This window comes from Budorcas taxicolor, chromosome 5 (assembly GCF_023091745.1).
Source record: "Budorcas taxicolor isolate Tak-1 chromosome 5, Takin1.1, whole genome shotgun sequence".
NCBI classification, from domain to species: Eukaryota; Metazoa; Chordata; class Mammalia; order Artiodactyla; family Bovidae; genus Budorcas; species Budorcas taxicolor.
Window position 1 is genome coordinate 1,908,675 of NC_068914.1, and position 11,413 is coordinate 1,920,087.

An 11,413-nucleotide genomic window follows, 5' to 3' on the forward strand; every position below is an offset into this window, starting at 1 on the left:
AAAAATGAAATTCCGTACCTATCAACCACGGTAAATTTTACCCAGGACAATATCCATGAAGCAAAACTGTAAGGCCACACCCTAAGCATACTGAAGCATCTGAAATATTCAACAGTCTGAATCAGAAACTCAAAAATTAAGCACAGAGAATGTCCAAAAAGGTAGAGGAGATACCATGACTGCTGACAGAACTCAGAAAAGATAATTGACAGTTCAAGCAAAAAGATAATTGACGGTGCAAGCAAAAAGGAAGACAACGCATTGTGGAGTTCACAACACATATAAAGGAAAATGCGTGACAATAACAGCCTAAAGGCCGCAAGGGGAGAAATGAAAGCGACCTACTGTAAGGTTCTTGTAAGATATGGGAAACGGTATATCACTTGAAGACAGAAAATAAGTAAAGATGTTATTACAGACCACCAAAGCAACAGCTAAAATATTAGGGCAAAGAGTTATAACTGATAAGCCAACAAAGGAGAACAAAATAGAATGATAATAAACACTTAATTTACTCAAAACGAATGTGGAAAAGAGGGAAAAGGGAATAAAGAACAAATGGAACAAACAGAAGACAATAAAATGACAAACTGAAACCTAATCCCGACTGCAGTCGTCATAGATGAAGTGGTCTCAATTAAGCTGAAAGTTAAAAGGCAAACACAGACTGGATTAACTAGAAATAAAAACAAAACTCAATTATATGCTGCCTGCAAGAAACAGACATCTTAAATATAAAGACATAAATAGACTAAAAGGACAGAAAAACATATTTTATGCTGACTACTAATCAAAAAATTCTGAACTGACGACATTAACATCAGATATGGTGGATTTTAGGGTAAAAATTATTACCAAGGATAAAGAATTTAATCTCACAATAATGAAGAGGTCAATAAACTCAAGAGGACACACAATCCAAAAAATGTATGCACTCGATTCCAGAGCTTCAAAACTCATGAGTCAGAGGTTGACAGTACTGGAAGAAGGAAAAAGATAAACCCACAACTGTAGCTGGAGATTTCACTGCTCCTCTCCCAGAAGCTGGCAGAATAAGTAAACATACAGAACATGTACAACGCGACCAGAGAAACTGACCTGACTGACACCTGTAGAACACTGCACACGTCACTGACAGGATGCACACTCTTCTCAGGCACACAGGTAACTTTTACCAAGAGAGACAAGACTGCGGACCACAGAACAAGTTCCTCAACTTTAAAAGCATCAAAATTATGCAGAATTAAAAGCCAATTTAAGAAAAATTTCCAGAAATTCCCCAAATGTTTAGAAACTAAGCAACATATTTCAAGATAACCCATGGATCAAAAAAGGTATCAAAAGAAAAATTAGAAAACAATTTAAACCAAATGAAAATGTAAACACAACATACCAAAACATATGAAATACCAAGAGGACAGTAGCGCTCAGGAGGGAGCAAAGCTCTAAACACCAGTATTTCGTAAGAAAAAATGAATCACACATCAACAACCCTGGTCTCAAGAAATTATAGGAAGAGTAAATTAAATCCAAAGTAAGCCAAAACATTAATAAAAATCAAAACAGATTTCAACGAAGTAGAAAAAAGAAAAACAGGAGGAAGAAATCTAAACAAAATCTGATTCTTTAAGAAATTCATTAAAATTAATAAAGGCTAATTTGTTAAATAATATGCAAATTACCAGTATTGGGAATGAAAAGGGTAACATCATTACAGACTACAGAGACATTGAAAGAATAAGGGACTATCATGAACTCTAGGCCAATAAAGTTTAACAACAGATCAACAAAATCCTTGAAAGACACAAGCTACCCAAACTCACTCAAGAAGAAAAAGATAACCTGAATAGCCCTATATTTATTAAAGAGATAGCTTCACATTTGAGGCTGTAACACCAATTCTCCTCTATCTAAAAACTGCAAAGGAAAGAATAGCCCCAATTCATTCAATGAGGACACTACTGCCCTACCAAAACCAAACACAACATTATAAAATAAAATCAATAGTCTTCATGAAAAAAAGATACAAATATTCTGACACAGTCTTAACAAACAAAACTTAACAATACATTAAAAAGACATACAATATGATCAAGTAAAGGGAGTTCCAGACATGCTAATCTAATATTTTAAAAACCAGGGTAACTGGGACTTCGCTGGCAGCCCCGTGGCTGAGACTCTGCTACCAGTGCAGGGGGCACGGGCCTGACCTCTGGGAAACGAGTCCTGCCTGCTGCGCTGCGGCAAAGACAACAGAGACCAACGCGAGTGAGCCCTACAGGGACACAGAGAGGGGATTTGGGGGATCTCAGATTGACATATTCTTAGATAAGGTATCCATTTTCCTATCCATAAATCGGACTTCAGCAAAATTAACACTTTTGCTTTTCAAAAGATACTGTTAAGAGAATAGAGACAAACCACATTCTGGGAGAAAAATCTCAGCAAAATGTGTATCTGATTAAAAACTTGTATTTGGAAGAAAGAACACTTCAAACTCGACGATTTTTTAAATGGGTAAAAGAAATGAATAGATACTTCAACAAAGAATATATAAGGATGGCAAATAAGTTCATGAAGATGCTCAATATCACTAATCATTAGGGAAATGCAAATTAAAATCACAATGAGATATCACTATACCTACTAGAATGACGAAAAACATTGACTATACCAAGTGAAGGACATAAAGGAAAGATGTTCCTGCTTCTCCACATCTACATCCTCTTCGCTGCACCCAGGGGACATCACTGTTCTGAATGTGGGATGATGATGCCTCTGCTTTTCGTCAATGCTCTACTCCCAGCAATAGTGGTTTCTGTGCCGCCTTCTGACCTTTACATAAGTAGGACCATACTGTGTTCATCTGTCTTGTTTTTTTTAATTCACCACTGTTCTTAATTTATCCATGCCGTGTACAAAGCTACTATTTCGTTAGTTTTCCTTGTTGTCAATCCACAGAATTTGATTCCACCGTATGACACAAATATTTACAGATACCACAACAACTTATGAGTTCCAGCGTCGTCACTCAACTTGTTGCTAGATTTCTAACGTTATCAACAAGACTACCAGGAATATCCCTCCACAAATCTGGTTCACATGTTCACCTTTGAAGTGTATTTTACAAAACTACTTTAGTAATACAGACACACCAGCTTTCTTCAGGTTAGTATTTTCCTGGTATACTTTTTTCAATTCTTTCAACATTTTGAGGGCCTTTTATTTTAGATTAGGTCTCTGGCAAACAGCATTTGATATGATTTTTTTAAAAAACAGTCTGCTAATAGCATTTCAGTTAGAAAGTTATATCCGTCTTACCTTAGGGGATTAATGACGTGTTTCTATTCATTTTTACGGTCTTATTCTGTGCATTCTAATTGCTCTGCTTTATCCACTTGCCTCCTTCACGTATTAGTTCTGAATGATGGGAAAAGGTGAGGCACTTCTGCCATTTCGAAATTAATTCTATTTCTAACCTCAAGTGATGAAGTTAGAAATATTTGATCATATTTAACAAAATAAAGTCCAAACTAATCACATCTTTATCCTCCTCATGAACAACGCCAAGAGCCTTGTGACTTCCGTTATGAACAATTCCACCTTGATTTGCATGCCAGTCACTAGGATTTTAATTCAATTTTTTCAAACCTTCATATACTGCTTTTTTAAGTAAACGTTTATTTAGATTTTCCCACAAATATGCCATTCCATCTTGCATCATCAACTTCCTTTAGGGATCAATTGCATTCTAAGAAATATCCTTCGGAAGTCCCTTTGGCAAGAATTTGTTGTTAGGAAATTCAAGCTTTGTTTTTGTCTGGAAATGTCTTTATTTTGTCTTCACCCTTGAAAGTTAAATTCAATTCTAAGTAGAAACTGTTGTTTCTCTCAGCACTGTAGAGATAATATTCCACTGTCTTCTGGTTTCTATTAGTGTTGCTGAAAAATCAATTGTCATGCCCAGATCTTGGTTTTTAATACCATACTCCAAAAAAAGGAACCAGAGCTTCTTGAAGAAATGGCTAGTTCTAAGATAGGGCACAAAATATACAAGATGATCCTAGAGCATCTTGCAATTCCAGAAAGCAGGTGGGAAAACAAAACAAAAGAACAGAGTGGTTCTGTGGTTTGGGGAACAAAGGTTTACATCGGAGCCAACCCGCAACTCTGCTAAGATACACTTGAACTCGTAACGTCAATAATCTACCTCATCAAATTTTTTCTTCCTGTTTCCTCTATACCACACATGAATTTTTATAGAGCCCCACGTTGCTGTAAGATTCAAAGACAGCTGTGCACATAAATACCATGCTCACCATAAACAGCCTGTGTACTGACCGTCTGCGATTAGATTTACAATTAATAGTAAAATGAAGCTTTTAAATTCCCCTAAGTATGGAAATAAAAGGGTACTTCCAAAACTTCAGGGGTCAAAGAGGACACAAAGAAACATATGAAAAATTTAAAAACACTAGGACTTTAAAAACACAATAATAAGAAAACAACTCAATTTTTTAAAATGGGCAAAGGTTGAATAGAAACTTTACCAAAGAAGATGTAATCAACAGGCAAATAGAAATATGCTCAAAATCATCAGTTAGGGAGACGCAAGTTAACACCACAGTGAGATATCACCAGTATCTATTAAAATGGCAAAAAAGAAACAGAAACACCCAGACAGTACCATGTTCTGATGATACAGAGCAACTAGAAACTTGAGACCCTATCACAGGAATACAAGACGGTGCAGCCACTCTGGAAAAGTTTGGCAGTTTCATATTAAGTATAAAAACCACTTACAACACAACTCAGCAATTCTACTCCTAAACAGACCCAGGTGAAATGAAAACTGATGCACCCACAGAAAACTGTCATGAAACTTAAAAATGGCTTTATTCAAAATCACCAAAAAGTGAAAGGTCCCTCAACTTAGGAATGAATAAGCATAGTATATCCACACAATGGAACACTACTCAGCCATAAACAGAATGAACTGCTGATATGCAGAACAATATGAATAAGCCTCAAATGCACGTGTATCATGTGTAAGCAAAAGAAAGCTGACTCAAAAGGTTACATACCATTGTATACAGTTATACGAAATTTTGGAAAAGGTACAATTATGAGGACAAAAACACGTTGGCCAATGCCAGGCAGCAGGCTTGAAGGGAAGCTGACCAAAAAGGAACAGAAGAATTTTGTGGGTGATGGAGCGGTTCTATACCTGGATCATGGTGGCAGTTACGTGACAGCAGCATCTGTCAATATGATACAACTATTAACACAGACTAGTTATGGGAGGAACTGCGTCTCCCAAGAGTTCATATGCCTAAGTCCTAACCCTCAGAACCTCAGCATCTGACCTTACTTGCAGAGAGAGTCTTCACAAATTCATCAAGTTAAAATGAGGTCATTATGGAGGGCCCTAATTCTGTACAAAAAAGATCTTCACAACCAAGATAATCACGATGGTGTGATCACTCACCTAGAGCCAGACATCCTGGAATGTGAAGTCAAGTGGGCCTTAGAAGCATCACTATGAACAAAGCTAGTGGACGTGATGGAATTCCAGTTGAGTTGTTTCAAATCCTGAAAGATGATGCTGTGAAAGTGCTGCACTCAATATGCCAGCACATTTGGAAAACTCAGCAGTGGCCACAGGACTGGAAAAGCTCAGTTTGCATTCCAATCCCTAAGAAAGGCAATGCCAAAGAATGCTCAAACTACTTCACAATTGCACTCATCTCACATGCTAGTAAAGTAATGCTCAAAATTCTCCAAGCAAGGCTTCAGCAATACATGAACTGTGAACTTCCAGATGTTCAAGCTGGTTTTAGAAAAGGCAGAGGAACCAGAGATCAACTTGCCAACATCTGCTGGATCATCGAAAAAGCAAGAGAGTTCCAGAAAAACATCTATTTCTGCTTGATTGACTATGCCAAAGCCTTTGACTGTATGGATCACAATAAACTCTGGAAAATTCTGAAAGAGATGGGAATACCAGACCACCTGACCTGCCTCCTGAGAAACCTGTATGCAGGTCAGGAGGCAACAGTTAGAACTGGACATGGAACAACAGACTGGTTCCAAATAGGAAAAGGAGTACGTCAAGGCTGTATATTGTCACCCTGCTTATTTAACTTATACGCAGAGTACATCATGAGAAACACTGGGCTGGAAGAAGCACAAGCTGGAATCAAGATTGCCAGGAGAAATATCAATCACCTCAGATATGCAGATGACACCACCCTTATGGCAGAAAGTGAAGAGGAACTAAAGAGCCTCTTGATGGAAGTGAAAGAGGAGAGCGAAAAAGTTGGCCTAAAGCTCAACATTCAGAAAACGAAGATCATGGCATCTGGTCCCATCACTTCATGGGAAATAGATGGGGAAACAGTGGAAACAGTGTCAGACTTTATTTTGGGCTCCACAATCACTGCAGATGGTGACTGCAGCCATGAAATTAAAAGACGCTTACTCCTGGGAAGAAAAGTTATGACCAACCTAGATAGCATATTCAAAAGCAGAGACATTACTTTGCCGACTAAGGTACATCTAGTCAAGGCTATGGTTTTTCCAGTGGTCATATATGGATGTGAGAGTTGGACTGTGAAGAAGGCTGAGCGCTGAAGAATTGATGCTTTTGAACTGTGGTGTTGGAGAAGACTCTTGAGAGTCCCTTGGACTGCAAGGAGATCCAACCAGTCCATTCTAAAGGAGATCAGCCCTGGGTGTTCTTTGGAAGGAATGATGCTAAAGCTGAAACTCCAGTACTTTGGCCACCTCATGCGAAGAGTTGACTCATTGCAAAAGACTCTGATGCTGGGAGGGATTGGGGGCAGGAGGAGAAGGGGACGACAGAGGATGAGATGGCTGGATGGCATCACCGACTCGATGGACATGAGTTTGGGTGAACTCTGGGAGCTGGTGATGGACAGGGAGGCCTGGCGTGCTGCAGTTCATGGGGTCGCAAAGAGTCGGACATGACTGAGGGACTGGACTGAACTGAACTGAATTCAGTACGATTGGTGTCAGTATAAACAGGGGAAATCTGAAGACAGACACAGACATACACAGGGAGATGTAAGGAGACTGGGGTGACGCTTCTGCAAGTTACAGAGCAGAAGAGACTGCCGGAAAGCTACTGGGAGCCAGGCAGAAGGCATGTTCCGGATTTTCTCTAAGAGCCCTCAGAAGGAATTGATAATACCAACACCCTGATCTTGGACTTTAAGCCTCTGAAACTATGAGACAATAAATTTCTATTCTTTAAGCCAGTTGGTTTGTGGTACCTTGTTAAGGCAGCCCTAGAAAATGGATATAATACTAAAAATAGTGAAGTTTACAATATGCAGAATTGTACATCATAATATATAAAATTATCTTTTTGTCTTCATTAAAAAGTGGAGTAAAAGAGTTTGCTAAATCTTAGAGACAAATGAAAACATGTTATAATATTGGTCAGAATATTGGGAGTGAGTATAAACTATAAAAAGTGATCAAATCATATACAAGCAACTTCTGCAGCTCAATACCAGAAAAATAAACAACTCAATCAAAAAATGGACCAAAGAACTAAACAGACATTTCTCCAAAGAAGACATACAGATGGCTAACAAACACATGAAAAGATGCTGAAAAGCACTCATTATCAGAGAAATGCAAATCAAAACCACAATGAGGTACCATTTCACGCCAGTCAGAAGGCTGTGATCCAAAACGTCTACAAACAATAAATGCTGGAGAGGGTGTGGAGAAGAGGGAACCCTCTTACACTGTTGGTGGGAATGCAAACTAGTACAGCCACTATGGAGAACAGTGTGGAGATTCCTTAAAAAACTGGAACTAGAACTGCCTTATGACCCAGCAATCCCACTGCTGGGCATACACACCGAGGAAACCAGAACAGAAAGAGACACGTGTACCCCAATGTTCATCGCAGCACTGTTTATAATAGCCAGGACATGGAAGCAACCTAGATGTCCATCAGCAGATGAATGGATAAGAAAGCTGTGGTACATATACACAATGGAGTATTACTCAGCCATTAAAAAGAATACATTTGAGTCAGCTCTAATGAGGTGGATGAAACTGGAGCCGATTATACAGAGTGAAGTAAGCCAGATAGAAAAACACCAATACAGTATACTAACACGTATATATGGAATTTAGAAAGACAGTAATGATATCCCTGTATGCAAGACAGCAAAAGAGACCCAGATGTAAAGACAGACGTTTAGACTCTGCAGGAGAGGGTGAGGGTGGGGCTGTGTGAGAGTGTGTGTATTACCACACGTGAAACAGAAGACCAGGGCAAGGTCGGTGCCTGAGGCAGAGCATTCAGAGCTGGCGTTCTGGGACACCTCGAGGGGTGGGGCGGGGAGGGAGAGGGGAGGGGGTTCAGGGTGGTGGCACACGTGTGCACCCATGGCTGATTCACGTGACGTGTGGCAAAAACCACCACAATACTGCACAGTAATTAGCCTCCCATTAAAATAAATAAATTATCTTTTTTAAAAAGTGATCAAATGTATCCAATTCTATATATAACTGTGGTTACAGAGCCCCTAACATAATTTTTAAATAGTAAAATAAATATTTTTGGTAAAACAAACACTGAGAATTTAATGTCAACAAAATTCAACTTATGAAAACTTGTAGGATTTGGCTAACACAGTTCTTGGAAGGAAATTTTAAATCATAAATGGTTACATTCAGAAGAAAGTTTAGACTTCCAGTTTTAGGCAAAACATGTAAAGGGCATGTAAGCTGCCACTCCCATTCTTACAATAAGAAAAAGGTTGAACAAACTGAAATTCAACAACTTTTCTTGGAGCCACCAGAGAAATGAGGCAGGATGGCAAACCACCACCTCCAAATCTACAGATAGGAAAATCCAGAGAGTTACAGCCAAGATCTGCTTACCTGCAGCAGAAGCCTCCAGAGACATAAGCTGGAAGGAAAGTTTAAATGGTAGTTTCATGATCTGGTAGAGGCTGAGTATGGGCTGACATGGGACTTAGGAGTCCCTGAAGTCACAGTCTTCGTGGAGCTGTAACACTTTTCAGAGTTTTATCTCTAGAAACTCCATGAGGTCCTTACTCAGAAGTCAAGAAAGATTCCCCTACAGCTCAGGCAGAGGGAGGGGGACATAAACATTATGAAAAATTCCAGAGCATTCTCCATAATGGAGGCCAACTCACTTTATTAGGGGCTGATCCCACCTGGTGCAAGGATATTTCAGTGATGCCAGACTCCTCTAGTCTTGCTTTTTCACCTAAGCGATTATCTGGTGGGGAAAGGTAAGAAGCTAAGAAACACTCTGCCCCAGACACATGGGCCTGCTGAAAGACTGAGATTTCATCATTAGACAGCAGTTTCCCCTCCCCGATACCTCGCCGCCACACTAACGGCACCCTAGTGTAAGGCAGTCGATTACAGCAGCAAGAGATACAGCACACAGCTCCTCTCCACGGAGGGGCTCTCAGGGAAACCCAAAGAGGACCGAGGAGGCAAAGCAAGGCAGCTAGAGCAGCCTGAAGCCTCACAGACAGACCGACCGACCGACACTGGCACAGGGAGGCGCACCGGGTGGTGGACAGGCGCGTGCACACACAAAGCTGTGGCAGAGACAGGCACGAAGCAGTGAGGAGAGACGAGACTGACTCAGCAAGTGGCATCTGGATAGCTATTTATAAAGTAAAAAAAAATGGATGCCTACTTGATACTGTATGAGGCAAAATAAAGTCGGTTAAATTGAACTTATCCCAAACCATGCCTAAACTGTCACTGGTCTAAGTGACATTTAACTTATTTTCTGCATAAGTTACATGCCTACTGCATGTCACGATGAGGGCTCTGCTCACTATCGCCACTCAGAGACTCAGGCTGAGGGAGACTTCCATCATAGCTCACTGGTCAGAACCATTAACATGGTCCCATCTACGCATGAAACTGTCCAGGAAAACAATCCTATCCCATGAACAGAAATCTTTATTAGGAAGCAGTAACGCCAATGACTTGATGGCAAGCCCAGGGAATCCACTGCCCATAGTGGATTAAGAACCAGTTGAATTAAGAACTGGATAAAGAACCAGCTGACAATAATTCCTTACATTTCTTGGCACACTTTTTCTTTCCAAATTCCTATCCTCTGAGTACTATGTACTCTTCTCTACAGATCACTGCTCTACGTAATGATAGGCTCCAATTTCCCTTCTCCGGAAACTCAGGAGAACTAAATCGCGTCTCTTCCCGAGCACACAGCATTTATATTCCTCAGCACATATCGCACTATCTGCACAGACTAACAGGGCACAGAAGCTCTGCCAAGTGCTCTTCGTTCAATTCATTCGATTCTGAGAACAACTCTTTGACATACGTATTATTATTATTCCCACTTTTAATTAGCACAACTGAGGTAAAGAGAGGGTAATTTATTCAGCTGGTAATCTGAAATCAGGCAGTGTGGCTTCAGTGCTCCTGGCCCATCAAGGCCCACTGAAATTCCCTTGTCGGTACTGCTCCTTTCCCATTGAGCCTCACCATGTCTATCCGGCACACGCCTTCCTCTGCAGTGCTCTCCATCTCCCCGCTTATCTTCTGTGATGCTCTAGTTCCCAACTTCCCAAAGCCTCCCAACAGGAAAAGCAGTCCAGCAGAGACGCCGTCGTCCTGAACACTTAGACCGAGCAGTGTCACCTCTGCCCCATTCCATCCTCCTCTATCTTGGGAGACTGACCCAGAATGTCGCTCTCAAATGCTGTCCAGGGTGGAACTAGAAAGGTCCCCTACTAAAGGACTAAAATATACTTTACATGAAGGAGTCCCTCTTGAAGCCTCCTGAAGAAGAGTGACTGTCCCTGCCCACATGCTACAAGGAGTTACCAAAGCTTAAATAGGAAGGAAAGAAGGGTTGAGGACTATAAGGATGGGGAATGGGAACACGAATTAAGATCTACTGACCACTAGAGGTGCCTCCCACCCTTCCACTCCCTTGATGACAGTCCAACCCTTGGCAGAGAGAGTTGATCCTAGGTCTCCAGGTACCTGAGTGAACTGCTCACAAGTGGGTGAGTCTCAGGTGTGAGTTTTTCTTCTATGCTGCTCCTCTGATCGCTAAGCATGCTAATCCTGGTTTGAAGGCATTTCCAGCCTAAGTGAGGAACACAGTGGCATATTCTGTAATAAGGATTCTCTCTCCTCCCAGGTGGTGCCGCGGGAATGCAGAAGACACGAGAGACTCGGGTTCGATCCCCAGGTCGGGAATATCCACGGAGAAGGAAACGGCAACCCATTCCGGTATTCTTGCCTGGGAGCTCCCATAGACAGAGGAGCCTGGCGGGCTGCAGTCCACGGGGCCGCAGAGCGGGCGTGGCTGAGCACACGGAGCACGGCCACTGGTGAGCGT

The 11,413-nt window shown here is 41.0% G+C and overlaps 1 protein-coding gene across 1 annotated transcript in view; it reads right to left on the bottom strand.

The window, feature by feature from the left end:
- ZFAND4 (zinc finger AN1-type containing 4) overlaps nucleotides 1-11,413 on the bottom strand; it is a 57,055-nt gene that overhangs the window by 38,066 nt on the left and 7,576 nt on the right. Inside the window, exons 3-4 of the mRNA XM_052640032.1 lie at nucleotides 9,228-9,292; nucleotides 8,929-8,956 (exon numbers count right to left, since the gene is read on the bottom strand). Coding sequence (XP_052495992.1) covers nucleotides 8,929-8,956; nucleotides 9,228-9,292 — 93 coding nt within the window. The remainder of the gene's footprint in view (nucleotides 1-8,928; nucleotides 8,957-9,227; nucleotides 9,293-11,413) is intronic.